General features: G+C 35.9%; 1 protein-coding gene across 1 annotated transcript in view; it reads left to right on the top strand.

Moving 5' to 3' along the window:
* Positions 1-16,058, top strand: part of LOC133336800 (ATP-binding cassette sub-family C member Sur-like) — a gene marked incomplete at both ends in the record, with an annotated part of 115,948 nt that overhangs the window by 13,465 nt on the left and 86,425 nt on the right. Inside the window, 3 exons of the mRNA XM_061545079.1 lie at positions 550-790; positions 983-1,879; positions 6,980-7,083. Coding sequence (XP_061401063.1) covers positions 550-790; positions 983-1,879; positions 6,980-7,083 — 1,242 coding nt within the window. The remainder of the gene's footprint in view (positions 1-549; positions 791-982; positions 1,880-6,979; positions 7,084-16,058) is intronic.

Raw genomic sequence — 16,058 nt, 5'->3', positions numbered from 1 at the left:
TCAAGGATTCAAGGAGACCTGCATTCAAATGAAATACATCCGAAGCCCCCTGCCATTCTAATAACTACAACAAAAAATAGGAATGACAACACCTAAAATTCAAGGAAGTGTTGTTTCTAGGCAACGATAGATGACAGCTCCATCTGCTAAGGTATGCTGCAATAAATCTATCATCTACAGAAAAATAGCAACTCTAAATAAGTAAGGACCCCATCCACTGTAAATAATAAAATTCAAGGACACGTTGTTCCTAGGCTATGATAGATGTTAGCCCCATTGAGAATAAAACATAACATAGAAATTGCCAGGGATAGCGTAAACTTGAGGAAAACGGCAACCCTGAATAAGCAAGACCCCAACCACTGCACAAAATTCAAGGTGGCGTTGTTTCTATTCAAATGTAGATGACAGTCTCACCGCCATCAGAATGCTCAATATTTGAATATTGTTGCATATTTGAATTTTTTGAAAATTGTTATCAAATGTTTTTGTCGAAAATTTATCCAGAATTTTGTTATTTTACTATTTCCGTTTATTTTGTTCTTGCAGAAACATTCGGACAAGCCTCCCTCATTGTGGCTGTGCTATTTGAAAAACAGTTGGCGGATGTTCACTTTGGGTGGTCTCTTAAAATTGTTCGGTGATTTATTTGCGGTGATTGGCCCATTGGCTATACAGCAAATTGTGCAATATATCGAAATCATGTATAGCATGCATTACGACGACGGCAACAATCGACCGGGCTCTGATGACCATCAGCAACAAGGAGGCAATAGCAACAACAATATAAGTAAGTAATGACAATAACAATACATCAATTGCCGAAACCCCAAACTAAACTCATTCCAAGAGACGTCAATTCTTCTTAGTAACACACACGCACACACTAACTTACCCACTCTATACCCCCTGTTTTCCTTCCTTCCTGTCACACTTTCTTCCTCTTCGTGTCTATTACCAATTTCATTGTGTGTCATTATAGAAAGAAGCATTAGAAGTAACCAGGCCATTAATGCCACAAAAATGGCCCAAAAGGCAATCAATGTCGTAACTGTAGCAGCATTCGATGCAGCAACAGCATCGGGATCCAATTGGCTGCCAAATACAATGTGTCCAGAATGTGCAACAAGAGATTCAGCCTGGATGCTGCCCAGTTACGACAACTTAGATAACAACTACAATGATTTTGGAAATATTAATACCGATGTGTATAATCAAATTGCCAATGGTAACGATTATAATGCAACCACAATGCCTTATGCTTCTCTTTCAGCTGCTGGTGCTTCTTCGTCGTACGCCTCCTCCTCGTCCTCCTCATACGCTTCGTCGTACTCCCCCATGGCCATGGAAGGCATAACAAGTGATAGTGAAGTGGAAATTTACTATGCCACATGGTCTGATTTAGTAACGAATGGCTGGTGCATTGCTTGGCTGGTACTGTTGGCTGCCCTGGCCCAGGGTGCCTTGTCACAGGCATCAACGCACATACTTAATATGACAGGGATTCGCATCAAGACATCACTGCAGGGTCTCATCTATCGTAAAACACTATTGTTAAATTCAGCATACATTGAAACAAATGCCAGCCACTCCTCCGCCTCGACTTCCTTCGCCAGCAGCAGTCCAGGCAACTCAATGGCAGCTACGAGGCCAAATGACTTGCAACAATCGAATGGTGATAATCATTGTAAATCGGAAAATGGTGTGAATAGTAATTGTACCACTACCACCACGACAGCGTCAAAGACTAATGCAAGTAGGTCAGATAATGATAGTCTCATCATTGATGATTCTACCAATGCCGAGGATATAAATTTACCAACAACAACAACGACATCGAAGGATAATAACAATGTTGTAAAGCCGAATGACAACAACTGTAAGTATTTCTCGAAGACATTTCAAGCAATGATAGATAATAATAAATGATAGTTGGTTCGCAAAATGGGAAATTATTACTTTAAATAGTTGTAAGGACCAGGGATTATAAGGAGCGTAGGCAATTTTATATGTCGAAAGTGATAGAAATAGCATTCTATTGTAGAATAATGTGTGATTTGGGTACGGTGAAATCAGATGTCCGCACATGGTAAAGTCAAAATGTTAATGTTATGCTGAAAACGATATCCAAGTTCTTAATTGATGGGTGCAGGAAAATTTGAATATTTAAAAGATGTATGAGGAAACAAAAATAGAAAATAAAATATATAAAATAAGCTTAAAGCTATGACCAGAACAACTAATGAAGTACTAAATCCAAATGAAATGTATCCGAAATCTCGTGACATTCTAATAACCAACCTCGGTATAGACAATATAGGAAATGCAGTAGATAGCGCCGTACAGAGGAAAATTACAATAATAAATAAGCAAGGACATCAACCACTGCACAAAATTCAAGGGAATGTGGTTTCTAGAAAACTATAGATGGCAAATTCGAACACACGCTTCGGTAGTCTGGTGGACAGTAATGGACAAAAAATGTAATGTAAAATCGTTGCAGAAAGTACTGAAAACATGCTATATAGATATATGTGGGTCAATGCGGACAACACCAACGAGAACTTTTGAGCTATATTGTATATACATCCAATTGACATCCAAATAAGATATGAATCGGCCGTCTTTAAGCCTATAGGCTATGAACGAGTGGATCGACACCAGGCACTGTAACTGTTGTTACGCAGATGGATATGGGATGTTAAGGCTATAACAGAGTGCATGAACTGGTTTAATGCAAACTCGGTTCAGAATATAATAAATATAACGACAGATAGTAAACAAGCCTTAAAAACTAACCTCTAAAACAGTTAAATCCAAACCATAAATAACTTAACGCTGCACGGTCTCATACAAATCATATGACTACCGATTAATATATGTAGGAATAATAGGAAACGAGATAGCAAATATACTCGCTAGAAGGGCGACCGATAGGCCTACAATAGATTTAAATAGTTCCAAATAGTGAGGGGACTGGGATAAACACAAACATTTTATGGGAAGACCCAAACGAGGATAAGACAAAGAAAATCTTAACACTAAGAAGCAACTGGTGTAGAGTGTGTGTAGAAGACAGCGAAACGTTAGAACATTTCCCGTGCCACTGCCAGCCTTCTCAAGCTTCCGAACACAAATGCTAGGAAATAACAAAAAACTGAATGTCTTTACTAACACAGTATAATTCCTAGACGTTTAGGGCAATGTATCTACTAATAAAAACTCAAACCAAATTATATTGATGGGTACAGTTATAAAAAGTGAAAAAGTGTGTACCATTTCCAATATCAAACTACCTCGGAACCTCGGGCAATATTTCGTGATAGTTGCAACCTCTTGACCGACTTGAGGTCAACAAATATTACTAATGTTCAGTACAGCCCTTCTAATTGCATTTCCATATTCCCTTCACCGTGGGTTCTGCGGTTATGTTCGTCTTATAATTTTGGCTTATAGATCGACTCGAAACAATTAAAAAAGTAAGTTTTCGGTCCCCTCCTTCCCAAAATTATTATCCGATCAGCGCCGAATATTATAGGCGTTGTCCTTGACCATAACTGGAACCTCATGGAACATTTCGAAGCGATCGGCGCTATATTTCCGCCCTCCAGTGTGGTAATGGGTTAATAATAATATCTGAATACTTAAGCACCTGTAAATATTTCAGTGTAACTCCCACATCCGACTACATACTATCAAGGTCTATGACCTTCAGGGTTAAATATATACGCCATAGAATACAAATTTTGACATTTTGACCCGCTAAATATTGACCGATCTTTATCAAAATAGTCAGGCTTATTCTTCGGTCCAATTCCCTTCTCCATGCACAAATGCCCGATGTTTGGGCCATAATTGCGGCCTCGGGAGCTACCCGAAAAATCGAAAAATTATGTATTTGGTCCATTTCATCCCTTAAATAGTAACGGATCTTTTCCAAAAACAATAGGGGTCTTCATTGGCCAGAACCCATCCTACATGCAAAATTTCGTGAAGATTGGTCCATAACTGTGGTCTGTATCGTGTTTACAAATTATAATGGACAGACGGACGGACATGTCTAGATCCATTCAGCTAGTTGAGATATGACGATCGGTACACTTGAAGGTGGGTCTAGGACCAATATTTCGCGGCGTTACAAACTTTTGGGGCTGAACAAAGCTATAACACCCTGACAACATAGTTGTGTAGGGTATAATGAATGTGCAAAATTTCAAAGTTATATCCAAAGAATTGCGAGCCCTATCGAGATTTCAACAGACAGACATATATATGTATGGGGTTTTAGGGGAATATTTCGTGGTGTTCCAAACGGAATGACAAATAGAAAATACACACTGCCTTGTTTATTAACCCTTTGAGTCCCGATTTTTTTCCGTGATCATAAAACGATTTTCTGTGTGCAGATTGAATGCAACTATTATAAATAGGATAGGAACAAAATTTGGCCTCGCTACATCCTTGCGTTCCGGAGATTCAGTACATTCTTTTCGAAAAATAAAAGTCCAATATCAAGAAAAGTAAATGAGATATCGGCAAAAATATCACTGAAATTACTTTTTATGTTATTTTTTTCAAGAATGAAAAATAATTTTGAGGGTTTAATTTGGACTGTATACACAATATGGTACTGTACACATTTTTGTCCTTTTCTTTATATTTAAAAGCGCATAATTTGACAAATAATTTGAATTTTTAGATTTTTCTTTTGATATGTGTCGTCCATAATCAGGTCTTGACATATGTAATCCAAAAAATATAAATTTACTAGCTGTGTATTAAATATAAGCTCTAAAATATTTTGGAGCTGTGGAACCTAACGAACCAGGAACCCATACAAAAGCAGGGAATGGAAATGGATTGGTCACATCTTAAGGCAAAAAATATCCATAGCATAACAAGAATGGCGCTTGCAAATGAAATCCCCAGGGTCGACTATGAAACACCTAGCAGCGAACAATAATTTAAGATCTTAGACAAAATAAGAGTAAGATGGTGGTGCTTGTCATGGTGGCTTGTCATGGTAGTAAGATGGTGGTGCTTGTCATGTGTCACGTCCTTCAATTTCAGATCGCCATTGAGGGTTATGTTCTCAGCGACAATTCCAATAGCTCACAAATGTGTCATCATCCCTGTATTTTGTCTACAGGCAATTGTTCCGTATTCTGGAGATTTCAGACACATTTTTCATTGGGCTGTGTTTAGATGTAGCCCTCATATAATACCCTTTTTACCCTCCAACATAATATGGATGTTGGTTTTTAGGTTTGTAATACATCAAAATAATAATTTCTGAAATTTTTCATAGATTTGTCTTTTGTCTGCCATATAGCTGAATCGATCCATTTTAGTCATAGCCCCTTAACCCTTTGTGGCCCAATGTTGCCCACAGGCAACAAAATGTTTTAGAGCTTATATTTTATATGCAGCTAGTAGTTATGTATTATTTGGATTTCATATCTCAAGACCTGATTATGGACGACACATATCAAAAGAAAAATCAAAAAAATTAAAAATTTTGGTAAAGTTATGAGCCTTTTAATATAGAGAAGAGGGTAAATTTGTGTACAGTACTAATTTGTGTATACAGTCCAAATTATTTAAATCGCTTCGTATTCAAATTGTACAAATTCTACCCTCAAAATTATTTTTGATTCTTGTAAAATTCAATATAGAAAATAATTTAAAATGATTTTTTTGAAGATTTTGCATTTGGTTTTCTTGATATTTGTCTTTAATTTTTCCGAAAGAATGTACTGTATCTCCCAAATGCAAGGATATATCGATGTCAAATTTTGTGCATATCCTATTTAGGATAGTTGCATTAAATCTGTGAACAGAAATTCGTTCTAAGATTGCGGAAAAAAATTCGGGGCTCAAAGGGTTAATAACGGTACCCCAAAAGTTTCGTTATATTGGGCACTGGCTTCAACCGAATTACCTGTAATATTGTATATCCCACAAAAAAATGTTCAATATTGGTCCAATTTTCTATTACGTATTCCCATTATATAGCAAATCTCCCTACCACAACATATTTTGGCAACCCTTTATTTTGCGGAGTTTGGGCACGTGGCTGTATTGCCATTGGGTACCAAATATCCCTGCCAAAAAGTATCAAAATTGGTCCACTTTTTACGTTATTCCCATATAACGGTGCTCTCCGTTGGTCTTTTGGGTATTTTGAGCGTCTCGAACACGTTTTTCAAAATTTATTAATATTGAATCACTTTTTGAATTAGCCAATATATTGTTCCGCCTCATTTCTGGTATTTTGAATGTTTTAGTCTTTTTACAGAAGTAACTCTATTTTGGCATTACGGGTGTAGAAAACATTTTTGGAGAACAATTTCGACATAGATCTATGTTTTGTCACGACCCCACAATACAGTACGCCCCATTTCCGTTACTATGAAGGTTTTTACCACATTTTTCCATTTTAATGGATGTAATTTGGCATTTCAGATCCTTAGTAAAAATTTTCTTACAGCGCTATATTTTCGCTATTTTGAAGGCATTTCCAGATCTTGGAGGAGGGGAAATTTTCTGTAGAAAATGTTTTAAATTACTTATTTATATAGAAGAATTTAAACGAATGTTCTCATCGAAGGGGATATAATTAGGAATTCTGGGTTCATGGATGGTGTAAAACGTTTCTGTAGGAAATATTCTATATATTTTCATGTTTTGGAACAGCCGTCATACAAAGGTCACGAACCAATTGCCAGTATTTTCAAGGTTTTATCAGAAAATTTAGATCCATATTTTTAAAGAATTTCTTGATTGTTTTTAAAAGCTCATATATATCTGAGCCATCTAATGGGATATATCTGCGCCATCTTACGAATCTCGTTTATGTTATTTGGACTATATTTAAAAAATTAGTAGAGATTTGTTCGCCTCAACTCATCTAAATCTTCACAATATTTATATCTAATAATCAAATTACCCATATTTCTCTTTTATTTCTGCTTTATAGCACTAAATGACATTGGAGCCATAACAAATTTAATGTCTGAGGATACATTAAATATAATGTCCTTCTTTTGGATTGCTCACTACGTTTGGGCCATACCATTGAAAGTAAGTATAAATCTTTGATATAAATTGCACGAAACAACAAAATTTTCTGCCAGAATCAATCTGGTAATTATCGAGAATTTGCCATACAATTGTGTTGCTACTCTTCAATTGACAATAAATAACAAATTGGACATTATTCAAAGGGGCAAAAAAAAACTTTTTTCGAAATATAGCATAAAAAATATGTAACTTAACGATCAGAAAAAAATGAAAAAAAAAAACTGATGCTGCTGATGGAGGAAGACGAGATAGTGTAATGTAAAATAAATGGTTTTAAAATGCAATTAATTTATAGTTACAAAAACCCAAGAGAGATATAGAGAGGGGGGAGGGAGTGAACAATTACTACTCAAAGGATAACGGCCACTAGGCCAGTTGATTTTATTTCAGTTTCAGTTTTTTTTGTGGCCTACAGATTTATATACCAAAAAAGTGCTACCAATGGCAACAACCAAAATGATGAATATAAAAATCTCTCTTTTAAAATTAAAATTGGAAATTCATTGTGAATTTATTTGTTGTTTCTTTGTTTTTGTTCGTCGGATGCTGGCCAGCAGTGAACGAACGAGTTTTACATAATTTATGCTCTTAAAGTGTTTGATGAATGAATTGAAATTAATATCAAGGCGATATATTGATTGACCTACATATTTTACAATACATACTTGGAAATATTTTTAAAATTGTTGAGTTGCAAGTGAAAGAGTATTGAGTTGAATGTAAAGTGGATATTAAATTTGAAAAGAAGTATTAAATTAAATTTAAGAAAATAAAACCTGGTAATTATGCTATGACAACCTGAAAATTTACTACACCTCGTTTACAACAACACGAAATATTTATACCCTTCATCACACTGTGGTACAGGGTATTATGTCTTTGTGCATATGTTTGTAACAGGTAAAAGGAAACGAGATAGACACATGGTTCCTTTTGAGAATATGTATAGAATCACTTTCTAAGTCGATTTATGCATGTCCGTCCGTCCGTCTGTCAACAAAGTACAGGTCGCATTTATGTTCCGAATTGGATGAAATTTGGCACAGGTCACTTATTCGGCCCAAGGACGAACCCTATTGAAATTGGGAAAAATCGGTTCAGATTTAGATATAGCTCCCATATATATATTTAACCGATTTAATGTAAACGGACCCTATATATCTTTCGATTTGCACGAAATTTGGTACAGCCTAATCATTTAGGTCTAGAATGATGTCTGGCAAGTTTCGTGAAAATCGGTCCAGATTAAGATATAGCTCCCACATATAGTTTCGTCCGATTTCATGTAAATGGTGCACCAAAGTCCCTATATATCCTTCGATTTGCACCAAATTTGGCATAACGTACTGAATTGAGCCTAGAATTATGTCTGCCAAGTTTCGAGAAAATCGGTCCAGATTCAGATATAGCTCCCATATATAGTTTCGTTCTTCGATTTGCACCAAATTTGGATAACGTACTGAATTGAGCCTAGAATTATGTCTGCAAAGTTTCAGTAGTGTTTGGCGGGTTATTTGGGATACCATTTGTATTTTGTTTTTGCAAAATAGTCAGGCTTAATCCCAGTTTGTTGTTTTTATAAAAAACAACTATTTATTAGTGGGGAATGTATGGCATTGTCCGCCGAGGGGTAAGGCAGGGAAGACTATAGTTTCGGATCTCGCCACTGATCCTCATCAGTTCCCTTTGTTTTTTGTTGGGATATTCTCCCCAGAAGCTATTAATAGCTTCTTTACAAAAAACCTTTCAAACCCAAATGTCTCTTGTGACAATTCGAAGTTCTTACGTTACCAGCGATACGACCCCAATGAGAAGTTCCGACCCAATGAGAAGTTCCAAGTTTCGTGAAAATCGGTCCAGATTAAGATATAGCTCCCACATATAGTTTCGTCCGATTTCATGTAAATGGTGCACCAAAGTCCCTATATATCCTTCGATTTGCACGAAATTTGAAATAACGTACTGAATTAAGGCTAGAGTGATGTCTGCCATGTTTCGAGAAAATCGGTCCATATATAGTTTCGTCCGATTTCATGTAAATGGTGCACCAAAGTCCCGGTGCAAATCGGTCCAGATTAAGATATTGCTCCCACATATAGTTTCGTCCGATTTCATGTAAATGGTGCACCAAAGTCCCTATATATCCTTCGATTTGCACGAAATTTGGCATAACGTACTGAATTGAGCATAGAATGATGTCTGCCAAGTTTCGGGAAAGTCGTAGTTGCGTTTTCTAGAAGTACAGACATAGCCCAACGGATGACCTATTTATATTTGTTGGAAGTCGATTTACATACTTTATGGATAGATCTAGGTAGATTCACATTTAGATAAATATCACATATTTTATTTCATCCAATTTCATGTTAATAGTCCTGTTTAATATACCCATAGTGGTGAAGGGTATCATATAGTCGGCCCCGTCCGACTTTACTACTTTCCTTACTGTTTTTTTCTTGTTAATGACTATGATAACACTCAGTCGATACGCTGAAGGTGCCTCTTAGGCGTTTCTTTTCCCAAAAATTATTAAAACCCTATTTAAGACGGGGTTATGACAGTTCGAAATATTCTACAAAAATATTCGCCATTAATGAATCCACAATATGTATTACCTTATTTTAGAGATAATCGAGAGAAATGTGAATATTGTTAGTTCTTGTGAATGTTAGTTGGTTCTTATCAGGTTTCATCAGCCGATGTAGTTATGCTGCTATGGATGATGGGGGAGCTTCAGAACTACATATTATTGCAAATACATCCAATATCTTGAGGAAAATTATTTTCAGCAATAAGTTCATTTCCGCCGTTAGAAGACGTTATTTTAGACCCATATCGATATGTTGTGCAAATTTGAAAAACTTAGGTTGTTGGGGCATCATTTAATTAAAATCAGACGAAAAAATATATGAATGATGTATCTTAATCTGAACCGATTTTCTCCAATTTAAATTGCGGTTCGACCTTGGTTGAAATAAATGAGCACTATCAAATTTAATCCTTTTTTATATCGTCCACCATTGTATTGATGGTATATTAAGGGAACCCCCCATTCTCGATTTTTTTATTTTTAAGATTTTAAATGGGCTGGTAAATAAATACCAATGGTTGTTAAGGTTTGTTACTTTGCACATATATATTTGAAGATTTAAAAAGGAAGAAAAATAATGTAAAATAAAAATGTTGTTGTCGTTTTGTTGTTGTTGTTTTTTGTGATCCTTATTTTTGATGGCGGGCATGATAACTCCTCACTGGAACATCGGAATCCGAAAATTCCATCGGTGTTAGAAAGAGTACATGTCTGGTTCTCGTATGTACTAGGATTATTGACTTCGCTCTAAAATTAACAAAATGGTGGACGTTTGTTTTGGAAAATCGCCTATTTTTTACCACAAACTAAGTTAAAAAATAAGGAAGTTCTTCACCGATTGGCTTTATCCTAGTTCATACGAGAGCTATACACTCCCAGCGAAACGTGTCAAAATGTGGAACCGATTGGATTATTAGTTTTTGAGTTATCGTGCCCACCATTCGCAATAGAGAAAAACGCGTTTAAAGTTTGAGAAGCCCTTTAGCCGTCACTTGATGCTGACACAATAAATCGGCTATATCTTCAAGAGTTCTTGAGATTTTCACTTGAAATTTTGTAGGGACATTCTTGAATTAGTGTATATTTGAATTAAATCAAAAATGGTGGTCCCCTTAAGTTTGTTTTTCGTTTGTAACTCATCGAAATAATCATTTCCCTCAGAGTACAATTCTATGACGATTTATACGTGTCCGTCTGCCTGTCTGTAATCATTCTAACCTCTAAACGTATAGAGTTGTCTTTTGTGTGCTGTCGGTTCACATTGAATGTATAGATAATAAATGTCACTACTCTATGGTGAAAATTTTAGGAATTTACTAATAATATTTTTTTAAACAATTAAAATTTCTGGTCGTCTGTAGTTTACGTCTATATAAGTCTATATAAAGATCAGATCCATACATTCGAAGCATAACCACACTTCCCAAGGTCATTCGATATAGTATAGTTCTACGTGGGGATGGAACTTTAATTTCAAGTAAATGCCAGTATACCTATGGTGGAGGGTATCCAAAGTTCGGCCCGAACTTAACGCTTTTCATGTGTTGTGCCATTTAGCAGTACTCGACTATAGTCTGGAGCATATTCATAACATACTCTAATATTGATATCGGTCCAAATATTGGCATAGTCCCCATATAATGATAGGCCCAGATTTTCGGTATTTTAAGTGTTTAATTTAATTCTAGATATTTCTATGTGATGTAGTTAAGATTGGTCCAACTTTGGATATCGCCACATATAACGGTTACTTTATTTTTTCACCAATCGTCGGTCCATGTTTAGGGGGTTTCAGATTTTAGGAAAATATTCTATTAAAATTTTGTGGAATATCCCATATATTATGATACCGCTATTATTTTCAATTTGGCCAGGGCAGGAACTTAACGCTATCACTTGGACTCAGAAAGTGGTTATATGCATCTCTTCAAAAGTAACCATGGGTCTATCTTGTTTCCTTTTGCCTGTTACAAACATTTGCACAAAGACATAATAGTATGCACCACAAGGTCTTGAAGGGTATGCAATTAAATCATGCATTAGTAAAAAAGTTCTTGTTCCGGGGACATAAAATTTAATTTTGTTGAGAGATGTTCAAATAAATACTATGAAAGAATCATGATAAAACGAGAAAAGCTTGAGGATCCAAGATGGCAATGTGGCTTCTGAACTTTTTACCAGAATAACTACTATAAAGTCGAGCTAAAGAACATAACCTCTTTAGGTCTGTGGATCAGTGAGGAATATATGGTAATACGTTTTGTGACGAGCTATTGCCGACTGCTTTCATTCCACCACAAGTCGGCTTTAAATTTGAAAGGAACATGTCGTAAACATATAAGTCACAATCCAAAAACCTCTGGTGTCTTCGCGACCTCAGTTCAATGGAATTCGAACGAATAAAAGCCCATGCAACAAATTTGTCGATATTTAAATAAACATTTCAAATAACCAACCTTTACTGCAGAATTAAGGAATCTAGAAAATAAAACTTAGCGATATGGTCAGCATCTATAACATATACACCTCCACATTGTGGGGATGTAAAGAATACTCCATTATATCAACTTTTCATATCCTTTTAGGGTGAATTTTTGCAATCCAGTCACAATCTGTAATCAATAGTTACCCACTTTATAACATTCCAAGGCCTTAGCTTCAGTTGTTACATCAGGGCTTCATTCACCTATCATTGTGTCATCCCATGGCACTTAGCTATTTCGTATATTTGTGTACCTTTTTTCCATTGCACTAAAGGTGTGAATAAACAACAACAAGAAACAATCCCTGAACTATATCACGCTATTCTCGTTCTTTCATAAGTAATGGTGAAGAAATGTCACAAAGGACACAGATCCTGTGCTTTGACAATCCATAAAGCACACTGTTATTTCTTACTTCCCACAATTCAGTCATTTTTAAAGCTCAGATATTCCATTACTTTACAATTTTCATTTTTAATTACATGAGTATATGCGAGTGTGTTAGTATGCTGTTTTACATTTATGTGTATGTATGTGTCTCTTCTCACTCTCACTCCCAAGCCTGTGGTTTGGCTGTTGTTTGCTTGGTTAATTTGAATAAATATGTTTACTTTTTCGCAAAATTTATAGCAACAGACGTCAAAAGGTAAACGCTTGTAATGTCAGTAACAGCAACAGCTATCAAACAACCAACGAACCAGGCAAAACAGGCAGCCAACCATCGAACCAACAGCAACAGCAGCAGCAACGCCAACAAAAATAAATGACTTAAGTTAAAACATGCAAATAATACCGGAGTAACAACACGGGTTTATAAAGAACACAGCCTTGTTGCACAGTCACAACACAAATGGCAGGGAACTCATTATGTCACACATGAAAAGGGTAGTAGCAGCAATACACACACAAAGGCTATGAACTGAACGCGGAGAGTTGAGAATAAAGGTACTCCCTGATTGTGGTGGTTATGGTGGTACATACATACATATACACGGTGTTGAACTGTTGAACTTCATCGTCATCATCATCCACCTGTATTTTTGTTGTTGTTTTTTTTTGCTTCTTTGAAAGGAAAAATTAATTATGCGCATACATGTGTGCTGTTCAAAAATTTGTAATTTGTTAGGTGCGAGAGTTGTAAGTGCACACATGTTTATATCTGGATGTGTGTGTGGGAGTGTGAATGGATTTCAATCGTATAGCTGGTGTACAACTCTATGGTATTGGAGTATGGATTAAAATACGGATATATGACACAGTTACCATTGTAACGGGTTTATTATGACACAATAATTTGTGGTTTTAAATTGTGAAATTGTTATGAAAGTTACATAAATATATATAAACACAGGATAGAGATTATCAATGCCAAGGAAGATGAGGTTGATATTTATAGAAATTCTTTGGTATAATGATGAAAAATAAAAAGAAAAATTAACAATCTACTTCTACCCTTCACCACACTGTGGTACATGGTATTATGTCTTCGTGTATGTGGGAAACGAGTCTATATAGCAAACATGCCCCCTGGTAACTGTTGTTACACAGATGGCTCCCAGATAACAAAGAAGTCGGGAAAAAAAACTAAGCCTTGAAAAAATATTTAAAACCAGCAAGGAAAACAGTAAAGTCAGGAATCATTAACACGAAATTAAACATGTCATTCTGCAACCTATACTAAATTTTGGTCAGATATAAAGCTGATTCTTACAATGGGACAAAATTATGTAAATAAATCTGCCACATTTCGTCCAAATTTCGTGCAAATCGAAGGATATATAGGGACTTTGGTGCACTAATTACCTTAAATCGGACGAAAATATATATGGGAGCTATATCTAAATCTGAACCGATTTTCACGAAACTTAGCACACGCCATTTTAGACTTAATTCAGTACGCTATGCCGTAATTCGTGCAAATTGAATGATTTTCAGGGACTTTGGTGCACCATTTACCTAAAATCGGGCGAAACTATTTATGAGAGTTATACATAAATCAACCTATTTTCACGAAACTTAGCAGACGTCATTTTAGACTTAATGCAATACACTATGTCAAAATTCGTACAAATCAAATGATTTTCAGGGACTTTGGTGCACCATTTACCTAAAATCAGGCGAAACTGTATATGGGAGCTATATCTAAATCTGAACCGATTTCCACGAAACTTAGCACACATTATTCTAGACCGAATTTAGTAGGCTATACTCAATTTCGTGCAAATCGAAAGATATATAGGGATTTTGGTACACCATTTACCTAAAATCGGGCGAAACTATATATGGGAGCTATATCTAAATCTGAACCGATTTTTTCCCAATTTCAATAGGGTTCGTCCTTGTGCCAAATAAAGGAGCTGTGCCAAATTTCATCTAAATCGGATTATAAATGCGACCTGTACTTTGTTTACAATTTAACACCAACAGACGGACAGACGGACGGACATGCATAAATCGACTCAGAAAGTGATTCTATGCATATTATCAAAAGGAATCATGAGTCTATCTCGATTCCTTTTGCCTGTTACGAACATATGCACAGAGACATAATACCCTGTACCACAGTGTGGTGAAGGGTATAAAAAGAATTTGGTTCAAGAACCCCAAAATACCGAAAATTGGTATGGGAGCTACCCGAAAAAATTGACCTATATTTATAATCTATAGTACAGAGATTTGCTACCTAATAACAACTCGATGTACTAAATTGCAGTCAATTCGGTCGAAAAATCATCAGAACTCCCAAAATACCAAAAATTTGGGGGTACCGTTATATGGGGACTACCAAAAAACTGGACCTATATTTATAGTGGAGTAATTTGGTACCCAATAAGAACCCAATGTACAAAATTTCAGAGAATTCAGTTATAAAACGAGCCCAAGAACCCGAATATACCGAAAATTTGGGGGTACCCGAATTCGGTCGCAAAATGTGATCAAAACCTCCAAAATACCAAAAAATTGGCGGTACCCTTATATGGGGGGTATCCAAAAAAATGGACCTTTATTTATAAATTTTAGTGGGGAGATTTGCTACCCGATAAGAACTCAAAGAACCAAATTTCATCGAATTCAGTTAAAAAACGCGCTCAAGAACCTCAAAATACCGAAAATTTGGGGTACCCTTATATGGGAGCTATACCTAAACGTGGACCGATTTTCTCCAATTTCAATAGGGTTCGTCCTTGGGCCAATTAAGTGACCTGTGCCAAATTTCATCCAAATCGGATCATAAATGCGACCTGTACTTTGTTAACAAAAATACATGGACGGACGGACAGACGGACATGCATAAATCGACTCAGAAAGTGATTCTATGCATATTCTCAAAAGGAACCATGGGTCTATCTCGATTATTTTTGCCTGTTACAAACATATGCACAATGACATAATACCCTGTACCACAGTGTGGTGAAGGGTATAAAAACCTACGCTTTGATAAAATATTTTCAAAAAATTTAAATCTAAACAAATATTAAAAAATCAACGAAAAAAATAATTGCCCTGGAAAAAAATATTTTATAAACTCTACGCCTTGGAAAAAAATTATTTTAAAAAACCTTCGCATTAAAAAATTATGTTAAAAAACCTACGCATTAAAAAATTATGTTAAACCAGTGAGCGAAGCAGTATAGTCGGACGGGGCCGACCATACGATACCCTACACAACTACCACAGAACTCTAACTTTCTGCGGATGTTTATTCCGAGTCTAGGTAATATTTCGTTATATTTGTTCCCGCTACCCGATTAGAGGTCAACAACACCGATTCCTTACATTTTCGAATATTCAGCCCTTCTAATTACTTGTCCAGGTTCCCTTCACTTTAGGTTGTGTTGTGATATTTGGATTATATTCGAGTCGAAAACACACAAAAATTAAGTTTTCGGTCCATTTCATCC

This window comes from Musca vetustissima, unplaced genomic scaffold (assembly GCF_032173495.1).
Source record: "Musca vetustissima isolate MV318-11 ecotype Yass unplaced genomic scaffold, APGP_CSIRO_Mvet_v1 utg1611, whole genome shotgun sequence".
NCBI classification, from domain to species: domain Eukaryota; kingdom Metazoa; phylum Arthropoda; class Insecta; order Diptera; family Muscidae; genus Musca; species Musca vetustissima.
Note: the sequence above shows the minus strand (reverse complement) of the source record. Positions and strands in the feature narration are given on the sequence as shown.